The following is a 14,533-nucleotide window of genomic DNA, read 5'->3' on the forward strand; positions in this document are numbered from 1 at the left end:
TTGGGATTCATAACCACACGAGTGAAGGAGGGGGAACGTGGGGACACTTCGAGCCAATGGCAGGTAAGCTCACTGACAGCGGATGTGGTATAAATTACATCCGGGAGACATTTCCTTCAGCAAGCGCTTACACTGTTGAGAGCATGTGGTTTCCAGCCAATTCAGATAGACTCGAAAATGTTGGTAGCAAGTTATTTGCTTACCAGTTTTTTTTAAGTGATTATGATCTTACATGATACAAAACATTTTTAACTACAAATAAGTAAATCCTTTAAAACTCCACTTAAAATGGCATGTCGCTGCATCTTGGGTAGGCCGCATCGGAAAGCAACGTGAAGGTGAGGTGGTTTAAAAGTTTTTTTTTTATAACGTCAAATGACAAAAAAAATAAAAATAAAAATAAAATAAATAAATCCTATTTATATTTTCTCCACAGATGGTATTTTGAGACTGATGTCTGGTTCTTGGAGTCACAACGTGTTCACGTGGTCGGATTTTGCTCCACATGGTTTACAAAAGGTGCGTTTAAAAAAAAAAAGAAGAAAAAAAAGATCGTGTTTATCTTTGTTCCATGGATGATGATTGTTTTGTGCGTTAGACTTCTGATATAAATATGAAGTCAACAATTAAATCTGACATGATCCGTCAGCACTAGTCTGTAATCTGTTTCAGTGAGCAGAATTCATTTAGACTCTGTTTTCATGCAGCAACTGGACCAGACGTGGCTTAATATCTGGAGTAGCATCATCATAGGTAGGCAGTTTTTAAAAATTTATTTGTTAATTATCATGTTTCATTAGACTTCTAAGACGTATCTGACATGACCCACATAATACATTTTATCACAACTGATCTAATCAAGTGTCTTTAAATTTCCTCAGGTACTGCAATGGGATGCTCAAGAAATGGACAGTGATTCAAAACTTCAATTGATATTGAATCAATCATATCTCTGCTTTTAGTGCCCCCCCCCCCCCCCTTTTTTTTTTTTAATAAATATTAATAAAGCCTTACTTTGTCTTAATATGATTCTTTTACATGTCTTGTGCACTTCATGAGCTGAAATGGCCTTTTCCCTGGCCATTCACACAGGTCTATAAGTGCCAGATTGCATCAAGTCTTGTTATAACTGGAGTTTCTTGGCATTTTCACCAAGTTTCTCTTTTAAAGCAAGACACATGTCTAAATTAGGTTAAAAGTAATTTAAATAGGAATAAGGTCTGCAAATGAAGTTAAATGTAATGATGACAGCTTAGTTATTTCCAAAGACAGCCTAGAACATTTGGGAACTAGAGGACATTAAACATTTTCCAAAAGTAAAAGGCTTAATGGGGAATAGCACCTTTCAATGGGCTTAATGAAGTAGAAACACAAAAACACATTGTTCATCCAAGCAAAACATTTTATTGATCCACAATGATCGGAACCATAACATTCTGCGACATCACTGAACACAACAGCAATGTTTGATATTTTTTAATCACTGTGCAAATGAACAACACCAACATGTGAAAACTAAAGGGCATGTCCTGACAGACGATAATGGCACAAAGACTATTTCTCTCTTCCCTCAACTGACACAACAAATGTGGTGGCTCACTATGAAGGAATGTTTGATTATTTTAAAGGCACTTTCTGCCTCGTACACTAGCCAACACACGTCTGAACAGAAAACAAACTAAAAAGTCACCTGGGAAGCAGATGGGTGTCCTGGCAGAATACAGAGTTCACGTGGTTCGAGCTTACTGGCGGTGTTGCTCTTGCACATGGACAACACAAAACAGCAAATTAATAAATAGTTGAAAATACAAGAAATTGGATTGTTAGCTCAATGCTAACATCATGAAATAGTATGGCTGATATCCACAATGCTGTTTATTGAGATAAAACAGTTGTTTTACCTACACTTCTTAAATTTATCTACTTCTGTTTGAGAGGGTTTTAGTCTGTTACTGCCCAGAAGAAAACTTCTCCCTGCAGAGCATTTTTCTATCCTTCGAATTTACAGCTTTGATTATTAAAAAAGACTGGCTTTACATCACTGAAGTAGCCTCAAGAGCAGAAAATTACAAACTGATTGCTTTATTAGCCACCTAATAACTTCCCTTCAAAATGTGACTGAAAGATTGCTTTGGCAAAAAAGATTTAAAAAGTATTACTTTTACTCAACTTTGAATAAAACATGGAAAGAGCAGTTAAAACATGTTGCTAAAAGCATGTTGTCAGTGACTGAGCTACTTCACGCACAGCCAGGGAGCTGTTGTCTTACTCTATACATTCAACGGGCCTAGGCAACGTTGGACCGCTGTGTTTGCAGATAGATTTTACTAACGCACAGTCAAAAGCACACAGCCTATATGACAGGACTGTGTCCATTGTGAACGTTGTTTATGGACACAGTGCCATTGATCGGTTTGCATAAAAAGTGCCAGGTAGCAGTGAGCAGTTGAGAGGAGGGTGGTGGTATCCCTGTGACATTGCATGGGCTTTTAGCAAAATCATCTTTGAGTTTTAGGATAATTCTGTCAATTGTACTCATTCTTCATCAGTGTCCATTTAGTTTTCAGAATCTTAGCAATGATAAAACTGCCTGGATAGAAATATAACACAGAAAGTTCGAACTGTACAACTATCATGTTTGGTGCAGCTGTACTTCACAGGTATTGTGGTTCCTCTGGTTGAATCAGATGGCTATTTGTCAATCCACCACGCCATCTTTGTGTTAAACAGTCTAATCATGCCACAATTTATTTTCCATCACCTCTGAGAAAAGTTCATTAGGGCTTCTTTTTTTCTGCTTTGAGGGCTTATTTCATGACTGAAAAACATGTTGAAGAGTTGGCCAGGTCCGTTGTTGCACCTTGTTTTCTGAGAGGCAATGGGGGCTTCATATGTTGTCATGGTGATAACATATCAGTCACTGAACAGCTGTCTTCACACATCAGAGACCTCAGAATCCTCCTGTTCTGGATCCTTCAAGGTATCATTTGTTACAGTCATCAAGCTGGCATCTGAACGTGGATCCATGGCAGAGTGCATTATGGGTAGCCATATGTCATCCATGTTTGGCATCACAAAGATTTTCTGTAGGAGAAGAAAGGTATTTTGAGTGACTGCTCTGGAAAACGGACACAAAAATATGGATATTATAAGTCTAAAAAATATAATCAAATAAAAAAACAACTTCTAACAAACTGAACAAATTGCCTTGTTTTGTTAGGTCTAAGATCACAGTGTTTTGCTAACACATAGCGCAGAGGGAGTGTTGCAAAAATTACACCTCCAGAGGAGTCAGGCAGAGATTAATGTAGATGTGTGGTAGATCTGAGGACACCTTGCTGCAGTAGTTTGCAGGGGTGAATAAGGGCCGTTATCTAACAGCAGGCAGGCATATCATTACTGGCTGGGAAATCCACAGGCACACAGATTCTAAGTCCATGTAAATGGGAAGTCATACATTAATAAAGAAGTCTGCTTTCATAACCTAAATTCGCATCCACACTGATCAAAGACTGTAATGCCAATATGAGCTTTAAATACCTGGAACTCCTGATCCAGCTTCTTCTCAATCCACTCCGTTACATGAACCAGAGTGACCTCCCTTTCACCGAGTTTAGGCCGAGCTTTCAGCTCCAGATGAGGAGGACTTCGGAAACCATACCTACACAAGTTCAACATAGATTACAGGTGCATTTGTTATGCAGAGTTGTCTATTATTTCACTTAGATTCAGCTACCAGGCAGATTTTATTTATTTGCTCTTGTACGGTATCATTTCTCCATAATTACCATGATCCAGCATTCCACACAGTACCAATATTTAACTTTAAAATCATCCATTAATCGTCAGTAAACCCCATTTATAATTGAAATGTGTGTGTTAATGATGTGCTTGTGTAAAGTATTATATAACTATATCTTTTAAATAAATTAACTTCATCAAGCATGTCTATCTTTCATGCAGAGAGCTTGACTAGCGATGAGATTGCACGTTACATTTTGTACATGGAGTCTGATCAGAATGCTATCTTATCCTCATTGACAGGTTTAGAGTTGCATCAACTTAATGTTGTTTCCTCTCTCGTTTTGTTAAGGTAATAATGCCACACATCTTCAGTGAGAAGCATGCTTTTGTGCTTTCAGTTCTTAACTCTTAAAATTATTAAACATTTTCAGTCCATCATTGTATGCATGTCTGCATTTGCCCAGCAGAGGGTGCTGTGTCAATTTCTCAAGCCTTGATTACAACACAAGGACTGCTTACAAACAACAGTTTCTGGTGTACTTTTAAACGTACCATATTCTGTCTGTGGGGGGAGGTGGGATGTTGACAGCCAGTGTCCCCCGGCACTCTTGCACCTCAACAGTGAGGAGCAGGGGTGTGTTGGATACCTCCTCCATCTTCTTCTTAATGAACTCAGTCTCTGTGGCCTTCTGGAAATACTTGGACTTGGCTATTTTGTCCACAAAGCGCATGATCTTGCTGGGTCTGTGGCCTCCTACATAGCTAAAGGGGCAGAGGATGTAAGCACAGGAGGAGGGGGGAACGAGGAGTGAGTCAGGTTCATCATTTATTCATAACAGCATCTCTCACTACTCAGCACCCACGATGGAGGAAAGTGACTGTAGGTGATCCATTAAATCAACCGCAAGCCTCTAAATATGCTTTGCTGAGTAGGTAGGTGGACCGAGAAGGTGAAAAAAATTCAGTTTTAACACGTCAGTTCGAATCTTGTACAGGCCATTTTTCTTTTTTGACTGATGCTGACGTCATGGTAACAAGACATTTGCTCACCCCTCAGCTCCAGGCAGAGTAGGCTTATCACTGAGGAGTTCTGGGGGATCCTCTTCATCTGATGAGCCTGCACTGGACGACTCCTCATCGCTGTCTGCCAGACAGTATGTCCGTGGCCTTGGCCTGTTGCACACACGCGCACACACACACACAGAATCATACACTCACTTCTACAAAATCAGGCACTGACTGCTATGCACAGAACAATTATAAATCAATACCATTTCCAATCAAATTAATCCCAACTAAAGTATATTTCACAGGAACATAATCTCAACTGATTAATTCCAGTTAAGATTCAATAATTCAAATGCAAAACAAAATGTATAATTTTAGTGGCAGGCAGTTGTAAACATTCATTCCTAAACTCACCATTCATTGGACAAATCCATAATTGTAGGCATCCAAAAGGGGGGGATTAGTATATAAAGAGAGGGGAGGAAGAGCCAACAAAAAAAAAGGGTAGGATTTGTGAAAAAGACATAACTAACATGGCTCTATAAGCAAATCTGTCCAACTACAATATAGCTCAGAGCTGTTGGTTTAAAAAAAAAAAGAAAAAGTTCTTAATCCTTCAAACATTTTATTTTGGTCCACCACTTAGAATGTCTATAGAAAAAAAAAAACTTGGGAAAAACTGCAGAATATCATGCTCAAAAATCAGTCAAGCCATTCTCAAATCAGACTCTCTTTCAGAAGCAATATTATTAAAATAAGAAATGACTTACCATTCTTTCCCATGCTCTCCAAGCCCCTCGCCTTCTTTACCCAGACGGGCCAGGTTCAGCTTGGTCTCTAGTGTCATGAGGAAGGAGCCCGAGTACGAGAGCTCCAGATCAAACCACAGGCCTGGAACAGACAATGAGAGAAATATATGGATATGTAGTGATGATTGTTTACATCCTTCACAATACCACATCAGCGGCAGGAACAAATCATTCTGATTGCTACTTCTTTTACAGGAACATACATCATTTGCCAGGTGTTTTGTGAGAAATCTCTTGGAGGGTTCTAGAAAGAACACCTGTCCTCTTACAAACACTGAAAGGGTTAGCTTTATGGCTCATTAGTAACTGACTTTACGTGGACACTTTCTTCTGCATCTGATAGCTGTTGTTTTCCATTCCCCATCTTTCTTCCAGTCTCCATCTTTACACATGTTCTTTAATTTGTATGTGTTTCACAAAGGTGCACGTGACCGACAATAGGAGCACAATTCTGAAAAAGTTAATAAAGCTAATGTGAAATGCTATCTGCAAGAAAAAAAAAAGAAAACTTCACCATCTACTGTGATGTCGTTAAAGAATTCATCCAGGCAAATATTTCTTTTTTACATGGGCCAAGTGTGAAAACCAAGACTTGAGTATGGATGATCTTTGCAGCGTCAGGCATCGTTGTATTAAAACCAGACCCAATTCTGCAGAGGGAATTACTGTATGGGTTCATGAAGACTTTGCATCTATAAAGTACAAATAAATACTCCATCAAGAGTAAAAAAAAAAAAAAAGACATCAGACACCGTCTCTGGGCTCAAACCAATTTATATGGAATGAAAGAAAGCGGGAAACTGTGCTCTGGCAAATTAAAACTTTTAATACTTTTTGAAAATAATGGAGGCTGCATCCTAAAGGCTAAAGATAAGATGTACCATCATGCTCATTAACAGCATTAAGTTCAAAAGTCGGCAACTGTGATGATTTATTATCTCATCTTGGATGTGAACATGACAGTGGAAATTATTGTGGATTTTAGGAGGACCAGAAATGAGCCAAACACTATTTCCATCGTGGAAGAGGAGGTGAAAGTGATGGAGGATTACAGATGCCTGGGTTTTCACCTGGACAACTTGAGTAGTGAGAAGGAACAGAGCAGAATCTACTGTCTGAAGATAATTAGGTCCTTTGCTGTTCATAGCAAGATATTGGCTATCTTCTGCAAGTTTGTGGCAGAGAGCACAATCTGCTTTGCAGCAGCACCAAAGCCAGAGACTTTGAGAAACTGAAAAAAAATACTGAAAGAGAAGGCTGGCACTGTCCTGGAAAATATCCAGTGTGCAGGAATTGTCTGAACAAAAATGTCTTGTTGATGTCAGAGGAGAATGGGCAGATTGGTTCGAAATGACAGATAGGCAATAGAATCTCAAATAGCCACTCACTACAACAAAGGTCTGCAGAATACTATCGCTGAAGATTCAGCACACCAGATCTTGAAGCAGATGGGAGCTGAAGACCACACCAGGTGCCACTTCTGTCAACTAAGAAGAGGAAACTAAGGCTACAATTCGCACAGGCTCTCCAAAATTGAACAACAGAAGGTTGAGAAACTTTGTCTGGTCTGGTCTGGTCTGGTGAGTGTCCAGTTAAGCTGCAACATTCAGATGGTAGGGCAGAACAAACAACAACATAAAAATCCACCCTGCTTTGTGTCAATAGTTCAGGTTGTTGTTGGTGTAATGATGTGGGAGATATTTTCCTGGCACACTTTGGGCCCCTCCATACCAACTGACCATTGAGTTTAAAAGCCACAGCCTACCTGAGAATTATTGTTGACCATGTCCATCCCTTAGTGACTACAGTGTACCCATAATGCCCTATATCACAAAGCTCAGGTCGTCTCTAACTGGTTTTTTGAACATGACAATAGGTTCACTGTACTCCAGTAACCTCTACAATCTAACAGAGATCCTTTGGGATGTGATGGAACAGGAGATTTTCCTCATGGGTATGCGGCTGACAAATCTGCAGCAACCATAAAGCTCCCCTTGGCAAAGCAAATTTGTTTAGCACAAAACAGCAGCTGGACCATTATTCTGCCTGCTACGATGCTTGACAGGACAAGTAAAAAAAAGAAAAAATATGGAGCAAAATCTCTGAGGAATGTTTCTGTATCATGAGGAATTAAAGCAGTTCTGAAGGCAAAAGTGGGCTAACCTGGTACTAGCAAGGTGTACCCAATAAAGGGAGGGCATATCTGGGAGAGGTGTACAAGACAAAACACATTTAGCACACTTTCACTATTTTTACAGGAATGTAACAAAACTATAATTACAACTAAACACTGAAATATACTGACAACTCTTCATTGGTTTCTTCTTAAGCTTCTCTTATTTTCTCCCACAACTGGCTGCTTAAGTTGGAATTAATATGCCTCACATCACTGTAAAGTCACTGTGTTAAAGTAGTTCCTTAGCCGGTGCTCAAGGCTGGCGGGATGAATCAGAGTCTCAGTGAAGGATGAGGGGGAACCAAGATGTGAAGTTTAATTACTGTGGATTAATACTGCAAGGCATACAGACTCTAGAGGAGAAGGGGAGAGATGGTTTCAGAATAGATCAGATGTCTTAATCCAGTGAGAGGAGAAACAATGAAGAAGAAGATGGGAACAGGATGAATTGGATGGAGGAGTAAAATAAAAAAATGAGAGCATGTTCTGCTGTTATGTGTCAGAAAGGCAAGGGATAAGTAGTGCTAAGATGACAGATAAAGAACATAAGAAGACGGCTGAAGGATAATAAGTGGCTATTATAGGAGACCGCCCAAAACGGTGATACCCGAAGCAAATCTTACTTAGTTTCTCTTCCTACCTTGGTGGTCCACAGAGGGTTTGGAGGCATGGAGGATCTTAGGAATGGAAAATCCCATGTCTAACTCCGTTAAAGTCAGCTCATTCATCACATATGGCAGCTGAAAGACAAAAACAGTTTACTGGATGGGTAAAAAAAATAAAATAAACAGACATAAATACAGCGAAAAGAAACTAAAAATTCTGCCTTGAAGTGACCTCATTGAAATCTTTCATATTTGATTGAAGTTTTTAATTTATACTTATACTGGTATCACTACTCACCCTGATCTTACTGAGCTTCATTTGGATCTTTTTGGAGACCACATTGGCCCAGTACTTCTCTCCCAGGAAGTCCCAGAATGTCCTTCCTAGAAAAGCATTGACCCAGGCCTCCGGCTCTGCAGTGACCTCTGAACTTCTGTGCAACTGAAGGAGACACAGATATAAATGTGGAGCACTTTTTATTTTCTTGACTTAAGTGAAGTCAATACGTTTAGATCAAGTAAGAATAGTCTACATCAACCTTTGGCTTGATTCATGCCCCATTTATGTTTATGGTTTAAAGTTGAACAAATCTTAAACTCTTCACCTTAGAAATACTTGAGTGTTAAAGAAATTATACTGTCAGTTGAGGAAGTGCCATTTCAGAATGACTTATTAACCTAACATGCATGTCTTTGCACCCCAGCTGTGAGGTGATAGTGTTAATCATCTCAGTATCCTGCTTGTCTCTAATTACAGTATGTTTACACCTGGTTGGGGATGCTCATATAAACAACGGCAGTCATGTAATAACTTTATTTATTCTTATAGTGGCCCCTGCAGGACCTGGTTCAAGTAGATCCTTAAAGTAACATCTTCAAACAAAGGTAATCTATTTTTGAAATTAAGTCTTATGATCATACTCAGTCTTGAACACACCCTTTCATGAGGACCTTACAGAAATCATGTAAACTTACAGATGAGTAAGTAAGGTATGACACCTCTGCAACTTCCTATTACCTTTAATAGGTAAAAGGTAATATTACCTTTATCCTAGCAAAAGCTACCACCAATTTCAGGTGATATACTACTTCTTTCCTTGCAGAAAATAACTCCCATCTAGTAGAGGCCTCTTGGGCCAGACCGAGTCTAATTACATGTCTCTCAGCCCCATTCAACGGTCCAATTGTATGTTGGGACCCAACCACAACACACAAAAAGTCAGGATGAAAAAGATAGTAGTTAGAAACCAGAGAAGGGGCCTGGGGATCTGAGGTCATTATTCAGACTAGATAGCTTGTTTTATGCTACCAACAATCATATAAACAGAACATCAGTATGGATAAGAAGCTCTTGCTCCACTTTTGGCCAAAAACTCCCTAGAGTATTTTTAAGTGGCAATGGAATGATTTAATTAATATTACGCAAATCAGGGGGCATGTCTGGGATCTTTCCAGGTCAGATGCCTACATTTCTTAGCTGCTTTTCAGCTTGATATGCATCCATGCATCTCATACCTTTTTGGTAGTTTTAGGGCTGCTCTCAGGGCTGTTTCCAGGGCTCTCAGCGGGGCTTCTTGGTGGTGCCTGAGGGTTAACATATTTAGCCATGTAGACATTATAGTCCAAAAGCATCTTCTGCTTCATCCCTCCAGTGGAGCCACAGGACAGAGAAGCGGGGGTCTCTCTGTGACGAGGCTGAGACAGCTCCTCCTGGCTTCCCCTGCTGCTGCTCCTGCTGTCAGCCTCCAGGCCGCCAACAGACTGGGTGCTGCCACTGCGACTGTGGGAGGGCAAGAAGGCTACAAGTGGAAAAGGCAAAAGCAGGATGTAGTGAATAAAGGGGAAGGAGCACTGTAATGAAAATTATGCACCATCAACATTTTCAGATATTTTGATCAATACATCATGATATATGCTAGGGATCTTTAGAAGCCTCAGATAATTAGCATCTCCTTTGTATTCCCTTCTCACAATATGCTGCGGTACTGAATTAGCATACTGAATACTGAATTAGCTATGGATAACACACTGCATCCTCTCAATGCATCATATTAAAACAGATGTAGTCATTTTCATAATGGCTCTGTATGTTCACAAAAGAGCTTGATGTTTAAATTGTCATTCCTATAATCCTATCCACCCTGTACTTTTTTTATCACTGGACCTACACAGTGCTAGAGTTTCTCTTTGTATAATAACTTATCCTTACAGGATTATATCTTACTGTGGAAACCAATACTATAATATGCTGCTTCTCTGTGCACGTAATCCTGCTGACCCATTCACACTCAGCTGTTCACTCAATTGAGGGGATTGGCGGTCCCTAAGCTGAGGCTTATGCACAGATCTGATTGCTGTGCAGTTACACACTCAAGAGAATGGTTCTTCTGACTTGAGAAGTGATGTGGGCCCATGTAACTATAATACATGTGTGGTAAAGGGTGAGCAAGCTTGATAACCCTTACTATTCTACTGTGCATGTTTGCACCTTGATCTGTGACAGGGTACACAACTCAACATGAAGCTTACCACTCTTGCAGAAGCCAGAGAGACTGCCACCTCTTCCCCCTGACTTCATTCTGGACGCCAGAAGGAATCTCTGGAACCATTCTTCCTTTTCCCGACCAGTCCTCCCAAATAAGTAGATTGTCAGATCCCCTCCCCCAGAAGTTGGTCTTTTGGGTTCCTCTGTTAATGTTGAGCCTTCAGCTCTCTCAGCTTTGTCTGTTCGTTCTACCGTCTCACCCAGACCTGTTGATTTGTCCTCCCCAGATTCTGATTTCTCTCCCTGAGCCTTAGACATAAAGTCCTCCTGCTTGGCCAGCTCAATGCAGATGGGATACTTCTTGTTCCAAACTCGCTTTCTAGCCAAGCTCTGGGGCATCAGGTAGATCTGTGGAGTATATGTATGGAGTAAATAGATTCAGTAACATGACAGTTATGGGGCAGCATTCGTGTTGTGTTGTGTGTGTTTTGGGTCATTGTATGCACATGTGTGTCCATGTGGGTTTGACTGACTTTCTTTTAGGATGAAGCATATGAACAGATGTCCTCACTTCATTATTTTGAAGTCCCTGATATAATTTAACTATAAAACAACTATGATAAAATTACATATGAGGTTATGTTTGCATGCTGTGTACTTTCTTTCTTCAAACATTCAACATAACAGGTTATAATTTATGCACATCTGTCCAAAAAGCTTATTTTCATGGGATGTTGCCACTTAATCTTTTACCAACAGAACAAACATTAGTCAAGGTTGATATATGTCTGTTTTTTGAGTATAACTAAATGTCCAGGCTCGAGCTAACTTTCAGCTAATCAGCATTCATTTTAGAAGACTATTAGGTGTTTGGTATTGTTTGTTTGTCCATGTGTGCTGAAAGAAATACCCTAAATCCCACACAAACCTACACAACTTGTACCCCATCTTCTACCTGAAGACAGCTTGGACTGGCTCCAGCTTTCCCCCATAGTGTGTATATGAAATAGATTGATGGGATCTTTATCCCCTTTTTGATCATATTCAAGAAATAATATTCAATATTCTAAAAGGTTGTCAAGTATGAATTGGTTTTATGCTTTTTAAAAGTGCACTTTGTTTGCCATTAGACATTGCTTTGCAATATTTTGTCATGTCAGATGCAGTTCTGTTTGTATTTTTCAAGCTTGTGTCAGTCTAACACATCTCTAACACAAATAGTAGCATTGAACACTTTGTATGAGCTAAAGGTTGTAGCCATGTGATGTTTTGGAGGGTAGCACTCATGAAAAACTAGGTATCCACAAAAAGGCAGAGTTGTATACTTGCATCACAAGCACAGTATAATGAAAATTTTCACCAACATAAAAAATATATATATTTTTCACTGTTCTGCTTACAGATATGCAAAACCATTAATTCTGAATTCTAGTTCAAAAGACACAGAGTTGTGTATTCAAGGTCAGTAACCTGCGATACTCACTTTATGTTTATACACAGTGTGCAACTCTGAAAATGAGTAGATTTGTCACTGGACATAGCCTATTAGTAAGCATGCACTCAGGAAAAAGCAGATGTAAGAGGACGTGTGCTCGATGTCACTATCTGTTAAGCTTATCATCAAGCACAGAAATACACCAGGGAACCAGCAGAGACACACATACATACACACATACTTCATACTTTAATACCCTTTAATATCTAATTTCAAATGTAAAGTCAGCTTTCACAAGAATAACAAAAATCTCTCTGTTCTTGACAGGCATACTTCTAAAAGCGCATCACCTTGCTGTCAGTCAGATCGTAGATCTTCTGGCTGATGTAAGTGACGTCAGGTTTGGGCTCGTTGTGTGTGGCACGGCGGGAGATGTTTCGGTTGGGCTTGGACAGACGTAGGACTGAGCCCTCTAACCGGACGTAAACAGAATGGGTCAGGGTGGCGTGGTACATCTCTGGGTCGTAGCTGTGGATTTCATTCATCCAGCCCTGTGAGATTGAGAGGAGCAGAATCACTCACATCAATTACTGACATTAGTGAAGGCCTTCCTGGGTTTTGTTTAGATATGCTCTTTTGTCTCTGTGCAGTAGAGCTCTTTGAGGATTTGTGTTGCTTAGCCCTGCAGTGATTTCCATTACAGACAGTCTGTTTATAATGCAGTGCTGCCTGAGGAGTTCTGCTATTCAGCCCTGATTTTGGCCCTACAAGATGTCAAGATTAACTCTTCTCAGGACTTCCTGAAATGTTACATGTTGTTTGTGTTGCATGTGAATTTTATTCCTTTTAATATTGATCACATACCATTAGTTTCAAAATACAGCTCTTTTCCAGTGTTGCAGTACAGAGTTTGTAGAAGACAATATTTAAAAAAAAAAAAAAAAAAAAAAAGGCAACAGACTCCAATGATTGTCAAAGAAAGACGAGGATGAAGAAAACGATAATGATGGAAGTCAGTCCCCACTGCTGTCTCTCTGCTCCTGTTTGCTGTAGGGTCTATCATCCCACTGCATGCATCACTTTCTGCACAACTGCAGAGTTCTTTTAGAACAGCTGTGCCCTCTAGCCACAGGGCTCCCTGTTTGCAACAGATTGATACCTACATACAAGTACACAAGCTTACATAAGCTTACATAAACTCTGTTAAACCTCTCAACATTTCTTTTCAGTCTCTAACGGAGACTGCCATCTTTGGCGGCTTTCTTCTTAAAGTATTTGTTTAAAAAGAAAAACTGGGCCCATTTCTGGAAAAAAAAGTGTTGTTTAACCTCACAGTGCCTCATGAGGCTGCATGTAACTTAATTCTTATTCTAATACCTGTCTTATCAAGCTCAAAGGACACTGAGTGAATAATGCTTATTTAGTTAAAATAAAGGGGAAAAAATTCAGTGCTGAGAGTGAAAGGATGTTCAAATTACTTATTAGCTTAACTGGAATCCTTCCAATGACAGTTTATGTTGATGCATTAAGCTTCATGTATGATGGTTACCTTGATTTTTGGCTTAAAACTACAGTAGTCTGCAAGTCTTGCATTTCAGTTCTTTATATTATGCCTCCAAGGAGCCAGACTTTCATGGAATATTTTAAGTAGTTTTGAGCGATAGCTCCCCAGGATTTCTGAAGGTCTTTCAAAGATTTTATATATTTTTTTGTATCAATTTTCAGTCCTGTTTTTGTGCCTGACTATTTTTAGAGAAATGTGTTTTTTCTTTAGCTTTAGTTTCATTTGCTAACCACTTAACACAGACCTGTGACTCAATCCAGCATAAATAGACACGTAACTTGGAGAATGAACCAGTGCTGTGTTGACAGATAACAGACAACTTAAGAAAAAAAACATTTTAATTTAAATTTTTAGGCACTTTTGTTAGTAAGTAAGTAAAGTTTGTTTATAAAGCGCTTTTCACAGATACAAATCACAAAGTGCTGTAATGCCTGTTAGAAGCAGACTGCCACTACAATATTTTTGGTTGCATCTACAAAAAGCAGAGTTATGCCAAATTACACAAGAATTGGACTAAACAAATCAGTGACAGCAGGTCTGATGGAGTGATGAATCCTGCCTTGAGCCCAGACCGCAATATTATTGAAGCATTGTGGGACAATCTGGACATAAAATGGAACAAAAAGGAAGCAACATCCACGCAGTGCTGTTTGTCTTGCAAGTTTGCAATCATTTACAAAGTGTGAATCTCTATAAAGTATGTAACA

The 14,533-nt window shown here is 39.5% G+C and overlaps 1 protein-coding gene and 1 long non-coding RNA gene across 4 annotated transcripts in view; one reads left to right on the plus strand and one right to left on the minus strand.

The window, feature by feature from the left end:
* Positions 1 to 98: 98 nt before the first annotated feature.
* On the plus strand, positions 99 to 978 carry LOC121648200. The gene is made up of 4 exons (XR_006011925.1): positions 99 to 338; positions 437 to 519; positions 708 to 753; positions 882 to 978. It is a non-coding gene; the product is annotated as an uncharacterized LOC121648200 (long non-coding RNA).
* A 483-nt stretch (positions 979 to 1,461) lies between these two features.
* The window catches only part of tex2 (testis expressed 2), a 30,377-nt gene continuing 17,305 nt past the window's right edge, over positions 1,462 to 14,533 (minus strand). For all 3 annotated transcript variants that reach the window (XM_041998160.1, XM_041998152.1, XM_041998143.1), the window contains 10 exons: positions 12,613 to 12,813; positions 10,872 to 11,235; positions 9,858 to 10,141; positions 8,641 to 8,784; positions 8,378 to 8,477; positions 5,523 to 5,643; positions 4,795 to 4,917; positions 4,297 to 4,506; positions 3,541 to 3,661; positions 1,462 to 3,084 (listed from right to left, as the gene is read on the minus strand). In XM_041998160.1, coding sequence (XP_041854094.1) covers positions 2,935 to 3,084; positions 3,541 to 3,661; positions 4,297 to 4,506; positions 4,795 to 4,917; positions 5,523 to 5,643; positions 8,378 to 8,477; positions 8,641 to 8,784; positions 9,858 to 10,141; positions 10,872 to 11,235; positions 12,613 to 12,813 — 1,818 coding nt within the window. In that variant the 3' untranslated portion in view covers positions 1,462 to 2,934. The remainder of the gene's footprint in view (positions 3,085 to 3,540; positions 3,662 to 4,296; positions 4,507 to 4,794; positions 4,918 to 5,522; positions 5,644 to 8,377; positions 8,478 to 8,640; positions 8,785 to 9,857; positions 10,142 to 10,871; positions 11,236 to 12,612; positions 12,814 to 14,533) is intronic.

The sequence above is a fragment of the Melanotaenia boesemani genome, chromosome 2, assembly GCF_017639745.1.
Source record: "Melanotaenia boesemani isolate fMelBoe1 chromosome 2, fMelBoe1.pri, whole genome shotgun sequence".
Lineage (NCBI taxonomy): Eukaryota > Metazoa > Chordata > Actinopteri > Atheriniformes > Melanotaeniidae > Melanotaenia > Melanotaenia boesemani.